Source organism: Callorhinus ursinus, unplaced genomic scaffold, assembly GCF_003265705.2.
Source record: "Callorhinus ursinus isolate GAN/ISIS: 27379988/994484 unplaced genomic scaffold, GSC_fseal_2.0 scaffold15, whole genome shotgun sequence".
In the NCBI taxonomy this organism is placed as follows: Eukaryota; Metazoa; Chordata; class Mammalia; order Carnivora; family Otariidae; genus Callorhinus; species Callorhinus ursinus.
In genome coordinates this window covers 34,205,654-34,219,868 of record NW_027397077.1, presented here as the reverse complement: position 1 = coordinate 34,219,868, position 14,215 = coordinate 34,205,654, and the positions used below count along the sequence as shown (strand labels likewise).

Sequence of the window (14,215 nt, the reverse complement as noted above, 5' to 3'; positions counted from 1 at the left end):
ATTCAGCATTTCCACTCCATGGTGTACAGTCAACAGAAATGCATGTGTATACTTGGTAAAAGTCATGAGCTCCTAAGGATGTTCATAGAAGTAAGCACTATTCATCATAGCCCCAAACTGGAACCCACCCAAATGCCCATCAGTAGTAGAAGAGATTAATAAATCAGTTTTTTTTTTAAGTTGCTACAGTTGAAATGTTTCAAAACACAAAGTGTACAAGAAAAACAGGCATTCTAGTTTCTACCACCTGGATTTAATAGAGGTTAACATTTTGCCATATTTGTCTTTAGTTCTTTTATTATTTTAAGACATAGAACCTTCTGGTGGCCCATCTGATTAATGTTGGGATGGGTTGGGGGTGAGTGAGTGATCTGAAGATACTGAAACACAAGAGTGAGATAACCTGGGCTTTCTATGCACATTTTCCCTTGGCATGGAATGAATTACCTGTCACTGGACCCTAAACATCCGGCAGTCTAGTCAGTGAGAAAAATCCCCGGATGAAATAGAAATAAGCTGTGCCTTTTTCCTCTCCTGGACTCTGAAAAATAGAACATCTTGCAGTGGTGTCCTTAAGGATATTATGCCTCTTTTCGTTGAAATATAAGAGAATTTGTTTTTTCCCATCAAACTGTGATTGGAATACCATGAATGTTTTGATTGTACTGATGTGAAGAAAAGAACAAGAATAGAGTTTGGTGTTTTCAGTGATTGCTGTAATTGTTAGCAGGAATACCATCCCCCTTTTCTTCCACTCAACCCAGCTCATCAGGATGCAGATGATTGACAGTAGCATTGTCATGGGGATAACCTTGAGTCTACTGTAGTAGATATTACAAGAGTCATTTGCAAATTTCTGTTCTTTAGTTAGTATTAGCTACAGTGATGATGAAGATTTTTTTTTTTTTTTATGGCTCTCCTCCTGTCATGAAGCCATGGTTGAGAGCTGTTCTCTTTACTGAGTGCTTGCTAGTGCTAGGCGTACTTGTCAGCCCTTTATGTATATTTCTTCCTTGTCATAACCCACGAGGTGGCTATTGTTATGATCTCCATCTAAACATGAGAAAACAGACCTGGAGAGGTTCAGTAGGTTGCCAAGGGTCACACCGTGAGTGATTTAAATCTGTTTTGACTGGCTACAAAGCCAAGTTCTTAACCAGTCACTAAATGAGGGCCACTTGCTCGTGTTATTTGGGTTACTAGAACTGTAAAATAAGAGTTAAGGTCCTGGGAACATTTGGCTGAGCGCTTCCCAGTCCTGTCGAATTCAACCTCCTCTGTAGTCTGAGGTAGGTGAGGCAGGAGTCCTGCTCCCATTTCACAGATGAGGACTCTCAGGAGCCAGACAAGCAGTGTACTTGCTTAGGGCTGCACAGCTGATGTTGGGCTGGAAATTGAATGAGGGTCTTTTGAAAACACACTCCAGCTTTTTACCCTGTGCTTCAGCTTGATATCTGACCGCCTTAGTTGACCTTCCGCGCAGCACTTAATTGTAAGGTTAACTCTGTTTCCCCATCTTTTAAATAGGAGCAGTACAACCTGTCTCTCACTTCTTAGAGATTATAGTGGATTAGCTAGCACTGCATGTTTTAAAAATTCTTGGAGGGGTGCCTGGGTGGCTCAGCTGGTTGATTGTCTTAACTCCTGATTTCAGCCCAGGTCGTGATGTGAGGGTCATGAGATCGAGCCCCATGTAGGGCTCTGCACTCATGGGGGAGTCTGCTGGAGATTCTTTCTCTCCCTTTCCCTCTCCCCTCCTCTGTTCTAAGATAAATAAATAAATCCTTAAAAAATAAAACTTCTTGGAGATACCATTTAAACATATATCTGTTTAGTCATTGTAGTGCTTTATGATATGAAATAATGCTCTTTTATTGAAGATTTACTTACATATAAATCTTTATTTTTGATATTCTGGTAAAAGTGTTTGGTAACTGAAATGGAAGTTGAAGATCATGAGATTTTTTTTTTTCCTGTACATATTGAGTGCGTGTTTTTCTAGAGTCATAATAGCTAACCTCAGCTTTTCTGGGTTGCTTTGAGGTTGCGGCTGCTCCCTGGTGGTTACCTGTTAAAGGCGCTAACTGGAGACACCCAGAAGGGCCTGACTCTACTGTTCTACACAGGTGAGGCTGGTGGTTCTTTTCCCAGTGGACATGTTTAATTGCCAAATAGATTCCAAAGAGTGAGAATGACAAATTCTAATTCGTTGGTAGGAAAATAAAATAGCAGGAAATAACGTATGTGAAGACCCTAACTCACAGAAGGCTCTTACTAAGTGGCTTCTTCCTTCCTCATTTGGCCTGTCAAAGAGTTGCCATTGCAGATTTTTTTCACCCTCTGACAGGCCTATTACAAATCTCTTGACATATTTAATCTTTGCAACCTATTTGCTCTCTCTCATGAGCAGGTCACTATGAGGAAGAAGACCATCTGTCTTATGGATAAATAGTTGTGTCTGGCCAGGTGGTCACTGTGGAAGCTCCAGCCTTGGGTATAGGATTCTTGTTATCTCCAGTCCTGGACTGACATACTTTGAAGCCACCATCTGACTGAAAAACCACAGAGCTGCAAGTCGGTCAGCAAGTCTCCAGGGTGGCAAGGAAATAATGATCTCAAAAATAGAGTAGCAAGCACTTTAAGCCCCAGAGATGGAGAAGGGTTGGGTCAGGACTCAGCATCTCGACAGCCCAAGAAAACTGTTCTCCTAACCCACTTTTTCAGATGGGAGTTTTGAGCCTCTATTTTTGACAATGTTGCTGGTTACTGCGCTTGCTGCCAGGGAGCCGAGCGAACGTGAGGTTCAGCTTTGGGGCTGTGATCCCTTGACAAAGGGCAGAAACCTTGCAAAGCCCAAGCTGGCAGCCTTTGTGGTGGCAACAGACTGTGAGACAGGCAGTCCTAGGATTCTTGGGTACCTCAGGTCAACCAGGCCTCTTAGCTCCCAACTGACATTTTCTTTCATGAATTTAATAGAAGAAAAAGCTGAGGCAGAAGGAAAACCCAGAGGGGAATGTATTTTATCCACTGACTGAGTCCATTTTCTTAGAAAAGTGCATCTCTGATCATTGCTGAAAACAGTTACTGACACATAATGGGTACTCAATAAACATTTGTTGAAAGAATAAATGAAAGTCATGGTGGAATTGCTATAGGGAATTCAAAGATGTTTCAGGAATGGACTAGGAGCGTGTAGTCCGCTTGAAAAAGTGTGAACAGCGAATTAAAGCTCTCTAGTGCTATGTGAATGTGTGTTTCCCCTTATTCTCAACCTTTTCCCCAACCCTCCTTGTCTTCCTATGCGCTTAGAAAAAATAGTAATTTGGAATCTGCTAGCATGAGGCAAATATAGTCGGCTTATCTGCAGTAGAAAGGCACGAAGTTTAAAGCCAAGCCACCTGTGCAGAGGAGGGGGAGGAAGCAGGACTGGCCAGAGGGAGAAGCCAAGACCACAGTGCAGGTCCAAGAAGTCCCCACTGATCCCTTAGGGGACTTTGGGGTAAATAGGATGGAGCTGTGGCGGGCCGAAACGGCTGGGCCTTTATGTGCCGGCTGTGGTTGTCATTGGTGGATCTGAGGTGCCTCTCCACAGCTGTGGAAAACCCTGAGGGAGCACTCCCCAGCAGCTGGAGCAGCACTCCTTCCTGAAAGGGCGATGTCGGTGGTGCATCTCTACATCCGCTGGACCAAGTGAGATTCTGTGGGGGTCTGGGCCTGCCCGCAAGTGAAGAAATGTGTTGAGTCTTGTTCCAAGAGGGATTATAGCCCACTTGAGCCTGGGATGTCAGGAACCTGTGGTGGAAGGTGACAGATGTGCCACAGCTGGGGCTTGAGTTGGGGACCAGGACCACCTCAGCGTCCCAGACTGAACTGAGGGGGATTATGGGTGCTTTGCTGGAGCCGGTTCCTGTTTTCCTGTTATAGTTCATGCCCCTCCTCACTCTGCCTTTGCTCTTTCCCAGGCCTGATCATCCGGTCCTCCACGTCTCCTGGAATGACGCCGTTGCCTACTGCACGTGGGCAGGAAAGCGTCTGCCCACAGAAGCTGAGTGGGAATACAGCTGTCGAGGAGGCCTGCAAAATAGGTACTCAGAGGGTCTTATCTTGTCTAACTGTGTGTGGACCTTTTTCTAAATCTGTGGAACTTACTTTGGCTAGAAAGTTGATTTTAAACAAAAATAACAACTTTTTCTTCCTAGGCTTTCTTCATCTCCGTGGACTTAGGAGACACGGATGCATGGGTCACCCAGTGTCTGGTGAAGCGGGCTCCCTGCAACCCCAAAGTGCTCCCCACATTCAGCCCCTCTGTTCTTACATAGTCCTCCTCAGAGCCTTTTGGCAGGCTGCCTTGCTTTTAGGATTTTCTTATTTTAGATATCTCCCGAAGCAGTGGTATTTTTCTGCTTCTAGAGCCATGAGGCAGAAAATTCATGTTTGGGTCACATCTTCTAGGAAAGGCTCCTTAAAATAGCAGAGGCTTTATAAAAAAGTGTGGTGTGATGCTGGCTGATTGTGCTACCATATAAGTCCAGAATGATGCCTACTTTCCCAGCCTTCGATGAGTCCTTCTCTTAGTTACGTGATTTATTTCAGGCCTCTTGAGTACTCGGGAAACACGGAGCTTGTTGTGAATTTGATACGAGCTAGTTGTGCGGAAGTTAAAAAAAATGTCCTGGTTAAAAGCTTTGTTTGTTTATATATTTGAAATGTGAACACAGCTCACTGAGAACAAGTGAGCAATGCTCTCTCTTTCTGTGCATTCCTTCTCTTGACTTTAATCCAGAAGCCTGTGCCTGTTTGACAGGTTGATGCCTGTGTCTCTTCTGACAGACTTTTCCCCTGGGGCAACAAACTGCAGCCGAAAGGCCAGCATTATGCCAACATTTGGCAGGGCGAGTTTCCTGTGACCAACACCGGGGAGGACGGCTTCCGAGGAACTGCCCCTGTGAGTAGCGAGACTTGGGAAGGGGGAAGGCATGGCTCCCGTGCTGACCAGTCTGCTGCCCTCTTCCTGCGTTCATCCCCTCGTGCACGTGGCAGCTCCTACTGATTGGTCACATATTCTTTTTATAACCCAGTTTTCTTTCTGATTCCATCATACTTCTAGAAACTTTGGAAAACAGGAAGAGTACAAAAGGGAAAATTAAAAGGACCTGGAATTTTGCCACCCCCCCAGAGATCACCCCTGTTAGCATTTTGGTACCTTTCCTCCCACTCTTTTCTGTGTTCACGATGCTAATAACAGCTAGTCGTTAGTGGGTGCTTGCGTGTTTCCAGGCCTGGTGCTAAGCCGCTTGTGTGAATCATCTCACTTAATGTGAATTCAGCTCTGTAAAGTAGGTGCCATTTACTTTATCCCTGTTTTCCAGGTGAGCACTAACCTGCCCAAGGTTACACGGCTGGGATTTGAACTGGGTCAGTTTGTTTCCAGAGCCCCTGCTCTTAACTCCCATATATGAAATGTATAAATACATATACATGTATATACATATATACACACGTATACATGTATATACGTACATTTTTTTTGCAGCTACATATTTTTTACATGTTGCTTCAGGATCACGCTGAATGCAATACTTAAAATCCTGTTTTTCCCTGCTTAATATCAGGAATATTATATCTGTCATTAACAGTTTTTCACAAATATATTGTTTTTTAATAGATGGGAAACCTGTCATTTGAATGAGCCCTAATTTATTTGCCTCTTATTAAAAAGTCATGCATTTAGGTTTTATCTGTTGGGGTGTTTTTACAGGGTTTTTTTTTGTTTTGTTGCTAAACAGTATAACAAGGAGCATCTTGTACATTAATATTAAATTGTATATCTGATGATTTGCTTAAGATGGATTCCCAACAATGAAATTAATGAGTCAAAAACTAGAAAACTTTCTTGATAAAGGTTTTAGAGATACACTGTTTTCCAGAGTGCATATGTGGCTTGTTTCCCTCCACGAGTGTATGAGAGTTCCTTTCATTGCTCTTCTGCTGGCAAAATCATACACTAATGAAGCAGTGTTAAAAACATGTTGTTTTCTCTTAATAGTGAGAAAAGAAATCTTGCGGTGGGTAAATAGCACCTTACTGGGTTTGTTGTTGCACAGAATAATTTTTTTTCAACACTCTTTCAAACAGCTGTCATTATTTTTTCATATTTGTATTTTTGTTCCACACAAAAATAATTTTTCCAAAATTTATTTATAAATGTAACACAAGGGTGTCTGGGTCGCTCAGTCGTTGAGCGTCTGCCTTCAGCTCAGGTCATGATCCCAGGGTCTGGGATTGAACCCCACATCGGGCTCCCTGCTAGGTAGGAAGCCTGCTTCTCCTTCTCCCATTCCCCCTGCTTGTGTTCCCTCTCTCGCTGTGTCTCTCTCTGTCGAATAAATAAATAAAATCTTTAAAAAAAAAAAAAGTAACCTAGATACATTATTTGGAAAATGGCCAAATGACTCTAAAACTTTGGCTGAAATAATAAAGTAGTGAGAGAGAAAGACCAAGACATTTTTGAAAAGATGAAGAATGAGGAGACACTTGACCTAACAGAAATCTAAAAATGTTTTGAGCTATAGTAGTTAAGGCATTATAGTTTCATTTTTTGGGAATTAATGTAAATAATATATTGCATGAGAATAGGTAGCCTTCCAATGGGTAGAGGGGTGCATATGTGTGTGTATGAAACTCCATATGTATGTGTTAAGCATGTGATAAAGGAACCAACACAAACCAATGGGAAATGATGCACTACCCAATGGAGTCAAAGACTAATCAATCATCTCAAAGTTGGTTCTTCCAGAGTTTCCTTCCCAATAGCTGGTACTTTTGCAAGTGCATAGTTGTATTCTGCAAAATGAATGATTCGAGGTCTCAGGGACTAAAGGAGCTTCACCCTTTCTCAGACTTTACATGGGTGAGAAGCCCAGTCAGTGTCTCATGGGCCACTTTTGGTCACCAGAACTGGCCCTGCAGGATGAAGCAGAATATCAGTTACGGTGCTCGGTGAGGATGCTCATGAGACCCCCGGAAAGCTGTTGGTAGATGCAGCAGGACTGTGGCCGTCGAAGTGTTCCGCACTGGTAAGGAGTGTGCAACAACTCAACTGAATGTGGACGGCACAGAGTGTCAGGCCTATACCTGGCCTTCTTTTGCAGTGAATACACAAGAGAGACTGGCACGATAGGGGCCTCAGCAGCCTCAGTTCCCTTCCTGGGTGCTAGGCTGTCGGAAGGAGCGCCGCTACAGCAAGCCTTGAATCCTAAGGTGTGGGCTTCTGATATACCCAATCATATAAGCACCTGTCAGTTTTAGAAAAGGGCCATGAGAAGGCTGGATTGGACAGTATGAATATTTTACAGTGCTTACTCCTATAGAATTTCATATCCTATTTGAACACTTGAGCCTCCAAGGAAAATAGTCATTTATCCTTAAGTCAGGGCCCCTTTTCAGAAAACACAGAGTTCCCTGTGAAATAAGGACATTTTATAGATGTTTAGTGTTGGAACATTTAACGGGGAGTGCAGCAGATGTCTGTATATTGGAATATATTCAACAGAACTTACCTGAAGAAGCTGCCGTGGAAGTTTCTAAGACAAAATTAGAACAGGTACCAGAGGCCCTCCCAGAACTAATTTGAGAAACATGACCTGGGGAGAAAGAAACAGCAGACCACAGAGGCAACTTCCACCTGTGTTTGGAATGAGACATAACAAGATCCGTATCTTCAAAATGGGACTAAAATTCCCAGAGAATTATCTCACATCCACCTTAGCTGCTCTTGTGTCTACAAGCTCTGGTCATTTGAGGGAAGGAATTTCTTTTCAGTGATGGGATGGATTGCCGTGAAATGGTATCCTCACCTGCATTTTATGTATGTTATTACTTCTGGTCTGGACTGAGCACACTATTCTGACCACAGTGAATCTAAAAAATTGGATTTTCATTTTGCTAAGCTGCTATTATACAACTATTAGTGTGTTTTGGTTTTAATGCACATCACTTCATTCACTTGAAAGTAAGTGGGTTTGAAATATTTCTCATACACATTTGTTTTCTTTTGAATTTCCTGGAGGGAAACTTTGTTTGGTGCAATTAATTTAACAGTGAGCAATTAATTTAAACAAGGTTTACTCTCCTTAAGAGCATAGTCACAGATGGTGATTTTGGGGTTGGTGACCTCCAGATTTTACTTCACTTAAACATCAGATTATTTAAAGGGGGAAGAAAACCCCAAACCTTTGAGTAGATATTATTATTTCCTCATCTTCGTGGTTTAAAAGCACCAGCTAGGTTAAGTTGCTTGTTCAGTAGCTGCTAAGTGTGGGCACATAAAAAGGATTTCAGACAGACAGACTGGAGACCCCCCTCCACTTGTGTGTTCTCTGAGCCTGAGAAATGATTCCTTCCTCCAGAATGTTTGTTTCCTCTTTTAATTGCTCTTGGGCTCCTGGCTCCTTCGCTTCTCTTCCTGAAACAAATGAATTTCTTTTTCTTCCTATTCCTTCCAGCTGTTATTCCACCTTGCTCTTTCTGATCATCTCCAAATTCTTGAAAGAACAGTTCATGCCTACGGCCTCTCTGCCTTTACTGTCTCTCTGAATTTTGAACTCTGACCCTGATTCCAGCGAGACACCTCTACCTTTGTAGCGGGGGGTACAGCCAGAAATCTTTGCCGCCAGAAATCCTGTCCTTCTTGAGAATTTCTGAGGCATTTTTTCCCAATCACTTCCCTACTCAACCCAGAGTCTTACAGAATTGGATTTTCTGTTTGGGGTATATTCTTTTTTCTCCCTCACTAAGCTCTTTGTTGTCTTACGTCATTGAACCCATCCTGCCTTCAGTTGACATGCATGGAATTACTGAATGAAGCAGTGAATAAGTACTGCTGTTTCTCTAATGAGTGCTGAGTATGGAAGCAAAGTGGTAACATTTTTTAGCATTCCAACTCATCCAAATGAAGTTCTTTTAAGGAGTAGCTTCATAACTTGGAAGTGCTCTGATTTGTCTAAGTATGCTTCCATATTCATATGTCGACCTGAAACCTTCTGAAGCCAAATAAAAGTGAATTTTAGTTTATTCATTTCTTTAGTCCTACTTTATTAGTATGGGAAAAACATGAATTTACAAAAGTATTTTTATTTTTATATCTTATTTTATTTTTTACAAAAAGATTTTTAAGAGGCGCCACGGTGGCTTAGTGGGTTAAAAGTCTGCCTTCGACTCAGGTCTTCATCTCCCTCTGGTCCTGGGATTGAGCCCCTTCAGGCTCCCTGCTCAGCAGGGTGTCTGCTCCTCCCCCTCTTTTTGCCCCTCCCCCTGCTTGTGTTCTCTCTTTCAAATAAATAAAATCTTAAAAAAAGATTTTTAGGTAACTTGATTTTTTTAAATGAAATTTTTGCCTATGTTTGAGAACTGTCATTGGAAAAATGTTGGGAAAAAATTTTAAGTTGAACATACACAATAGCATAATTGTCTGTACTTACTGTTGCTCAATTAAAGTTTTTTTTCTCGTCCCTCTCCCCTCCCTCCTTCTTAAAAAAGCTTTATACTTTGGCTCTGTGTCTGTGACAATATTACGTGGCAGACTGTCTGACCTGCCTTTGAAATGTGATATAAGTGCTTGCTGGTGAACCTGTACAGTTGGCCTCATACTTCCAGGTTCTGGAGACTGACTGCAAACCTTCTCTTACAAATATGCTTGATAATGAATTCACATTTTCTTTAGAAAAACAAGTCCCCTCAGTGTTTTGATGATAAAGTCTTAGGCTTAAAGATAAGACAGTGAGTTGGAGTGGGCTGGTAGAGAGGACAGAAGTGGCTTAGCAGCTTTCAGTGCTAAAAGACACTGGCCACATACCTTAGTTCTGATGACAAGACTTAACACTGGGTCTAATATGTTTCTGTAATGCTTTTGAGGTTTGAAATATCATCTGTCCCCCTCCCCCCCATCAGATACAGATTCAACTTATGGTCATTATTAGTCTCTCTATTTGGAATAGTTTTGTTGGCTCTCCTACCATGTAATACAAACTCTCCTTAGGTTTCTAAACTCCCCTTGAGGACCCAAAGCCGAAAAATGTCTCTTTCTTGGTTTTTACATTGGCCAAATTGCATTTTGACTGTCGGGATGAAAATCAATATTCATACTTTGAAGTTATAGCTCTTTTAGTGCATTTCTGCAGCAAAGATCTTTTCTAAACTTTGAGTAGTTTGACAGCATTTTCCCTTTTTTTAATTTTTAGGTTGACGCCTTTCCTCCCAATGGTTATGGCTTATACAATATAGTAGGGAACGCGTGGGAATGGACTTCAGACTGGTGGACCGTTCACCATTCTGTTGAAAAAACGCTTAACCCAGTGAGTATCATTCTCAGACTATGTATCATGAGAAGGTTACATCCATCCCCTAGGCAGGCTGTGGCAAGAATTTCATGTGTTTCTGGGGAGTATTTGTATGCTCTTGAAATTCATCTTGGAATTTCCCCCAAAGGGATATTAATATTAAGCACATGGGGTCTCTTTTTTTTTTAAATTTTTTTGTTGTTATGTTAATCACCATATATTACATAATTTGTTTTGGTGTACTGTTCCATGATTCATTGTTTGTGCATAACACCCAGTGCTCCATGCAGAATGTGCCCTCCTCAATACCCATCACCAGGCTAACCCATCCCCCCACCCTCCGACCACTCCAGCAACCCTCAGTTTGTTCCTGAGATTAAGAATTCCTCATATCAGTGAGGTCATATGATACATGTCTTTCTCTGATTGACTTATTTCACTCAGCATAACACCCTCCAGTTCCATCCACGTCGTTGCAAATGGCAAGATCTCATTCCTTTTGATGGCTGCATAATATTCCATTGTGTATATATACCACATCTTCTTTATCCATTCATCTGTCGATGGGCATCTTGGCTCTTTCCACAGTTTGGCTATTGTGGACATTGCTGCTATAAACATTGGGGTGCACGTACCCCTTCGGGTCCCTACATTTGTATCTTTGGGGTAAATACCCAGTAGTAAGCACATGTCTCTTATTTCAAGCTTAAAGCATTGTGCAGAAATGTCTATGAGCGTTTTATATGCTGCTGGATTGCAATGGTGATAATTATTTGAGGGAATCTGTCTATAACTTTAGAAATTATATTCAGTATCACAAATTTGATCAGAGTGAGATACCTAAATATGCAAAATTCATTAATGTTTTTAGTTAATAACCAGTGAGATTTGCTAGATGGTATTTATCATGCAGCTAATGCCTGAGTTTTGACTGGCTGAAATTTTGATTCAGGTGCATCATTTAGAGAAAACGAGAAAGGGTATTTTCTGGTGAATGTTGAGTCAGGAAGTTGAGTCATTTAGTGATTATTTCCCGAACTCTGCAGTATGTCAGTTCAACGCATCCTATACCTTGGGAATTAAGACAACCATGTTTATCTAAGTTTTACTTACTCTGGTATAGGAAGAATGTTGAATACAACTAGTATTCTACTCTGCCCCTAAAACTAAGCTGTGCCATCAGAATATACAGAAATTGAGACACTACATGGGCATGTAGGTGGGAAGTACTTCCTTTAAAAAGAACGTGTCTGAATATTTTTTTTGGGTGAACAGATTGGGGGGAAAGAACTGTTTAAAAATCCTATCTCTAACAAGCTAGACATTCATAAGTCAGACCCAAGAATATATATTTATACCCAAACTAGCTAGACTGGGAACTTAATATACACAATTTTAATCTTTAACCTTTGGAAAAGGCACAAAGAGTCATGGTAAAGAAAATTAATTCTTCGATCTCTTCTCAATGGAGGGTTAAGCAGCTCGAGTAATTGAAGAAATTGTCAGACTCTGTGCCTCAGGCCATTTTTCAGAATATGAGGATAAATTTGTTTGATATGCTTGATTTTTCTTCACAGAATAACACGTGGGCTGCTCATGAATAATCTGGAGATAGAAACCTACTTTCTTGGGTGCAGATGAAAAAGCTGAGTTCTTCAGAAACTGTCATTCCCCCCTCATTTCCCTCATACTTTCTGGCAGGGCTAGTAGAAGTAGCGGTCAGAGACAACTCTTCTCTCCAAAATGAGAGTAAGGTTGTGAAGTTCTTGGTAGGTTTGTGGTTGGGAGATGCCATTCTCTACTGGCAAAATGTGACTTGGCATTTACTGTCAGAATCAGGAATAGAATTTTCTTCTCCCCCCGTCAGATAAAAGCATCTGCATGTTTGGAAGGGGGTGCACAAGGCTTCAGAATTCTGGCAAGTTGTGAATGTATCTATCTGACCATCTGTTGTCAAGCTGAGTACTTATTAGCTTTCCCTCTTAGAACTGCTTGTGTTTCTTCTAAGGATTTACAGAAAAATTCACATTTTTCTTCTTTTCCCCAGTCCCAGGCTCTATCTTAGATGTTGTCCTTGCTTTATAAATTGTTCTCATTTTAGATCTCTCTGTGTCACACTGGCCTTGTTTGCTTCCTGATTTGACTGGGATAAAATTTGTCTGTTTGGAGAACTAAATCCCAACTTCCTACAAAACTCAGACTCCATCATTCAAATCTTTACAACTACCTACATTTCTAGTGCCACTGGCATCTCCGATCCACGGGACGGCGCCAGCCTCCCAGCTGGGCCCTTCTTCCCTCTTTCTGCCCTGTGCAACCACAATGACCTCTGCAGAGAACAAGTCTGATGCTGTCACTCCTCCATTTAAAACCCTTCAGTAGCTTCTTGGTGTCTAAAGAACAAAGTACAGACTCTTGAACACAACTTCTGAAGGCTAACAGAGTGTAATCCTTGCTGATGTCTTTCTAGCCAGACCTTCTACTTCTTCTTTAAATGTTGAATTATAAAATTTAACAAAAATTCAGAAAAGTACAGAAAATAGTATAATAGATACCCACCATTTAGATTTAACATATAACAGTTTACTGTATTTACTCTATTTCTCTTAACCAGAGAAAAAGGACAGAAACTATTCTTCAAGTTCACACTGAGTATTGTTAAAATTTTTAATTTAAGCTATTCTAGTCAATGGATAACGCTATCACACTGCGGGTTTTAGTCATTGTATGTTAAAGTCTGCATCTGATAACTCTGGTATCTGGCTACCCCGTTGACCTGCTTCTGTTGTTGTTCTTGGTTTTGGGTCACATCTTGTTTCCTCACATGCCTGGCTATGTTTGAATGAGTACCACACAGTGTATGTGAAAGATTGTAGATATTATTGGGGGTCTGGATAGTGTGATCTTTCTCTAGAGAGGATTCATCTTTACCTCTGGAAGTTTCTATTTCAGATGAGCTTACTCCAGTCAGGAATTAGGATGTTTTGAAGCTGAGCTTCAGTCCCTGTGAGGGCTATAGTTCTTCAGGATGCCAACCAAAAGTCAGGGGTTTTACTCTGTCACTTCTTCCTTGAAGGGCCCTAAAATCCAGTTTTTTTGTTTCCTTAGGCCATGAGTCTATTGAAAGTTCTGCTCAGCTTCTCAGCTGCTGCCGTTGTGAATCAACAGACCCCTAGGTGAAACTAAGTTAGGATGGGAAAGGCTCACACCTCTGGGCTTCCCTTTGCTCTGGAATTTGAGCCCTGCACTTCCTCACAGCTACAGTAGTTCTCACCTGGTTTGGTTAAAAACACTCCTGTTTCTTGCTGAGTTCTTAACTTACTTGCCCTCTTTCCCTAATGGTTTGTGTATCTCCAGTGCTGAGCAAAGAATGTGGTGCATAATAGTTGGTCCTATAACAAAGCCAGTTCCAGATACCTAGAATTGAGGGAGTTTGACCACTATTCATCTTTCAGGTGTTTCAAAAGCAAAGGCTAGTTGGAAACAGAGATTTTCAGGGAGGGTTTTGAACCAAAATATCCATGTGATTGGTAAACATTTCGACTCAGGAACTGACCTCTTCAGTGTCATGCACATCTGTTAGCTCCTAGACTAACTCATAATGGCAAATCATTTTAAAGCTTCTTTGAGGTAGATTAAGAAAAGTCAGGGCTCTGTATGCAAAGGCTAGTCAGGGAATATCTTTTTCTTATTCAGTGACTTCCAGGGAGCAAAAGTTAATCATTAGTGCTTATTTTATTGGGCAGTCATTCATGGCAAAAGCAGGTGTTAGAAAAATCTTGTGTGCTTTGTACACACAGTCCTGAGAGAAGCTGAGGTATTTGACCATATGAAGTGCGGATTGGTTTAGTCTTAGCTGGTAGGGGGTTATGGGGAGG

The 14,215-nt window shown here is 41.5% G+C and overlaps 1 protein-coding gene across 4 annotated transcripts in view; it reads left to right on the top strand.

Annotated features, from left to right (window-relative positions):
* The window catches only part of SUMF1 (sulfatase modifying factor 1), a 97,732-nt gene that overhangs the window by 42,342 nt on the left and 41,175 nt on the right, over positions 1-14,215 (top strand). For 3 of the 4 annotated variants that reach the window (XM_073901572.1, XM_025885350.2, XM_073901571.1), the window contains 4 exons: positions 2,044-2,126; positions 3,963-4,085; positions 4,831-4,945; positions 10,239-10,352. In XM_073901572.1, the coding sequence (XP_073757673.1) occupies positions 2,044-2,126; positions 3,963-4,085; positions 4,831-4,945; positions 10,239-10,352 (435 nt within the window). The remainder of the gene's footprint in view (positions 1-2,043; positions 2,127-3,962; positions 4,086-4,830; positions 4,946-10,238; positions 10,353-14,215) is intronic. The other variant, XM_073901573.1, reaches the window with a different exon arrangement.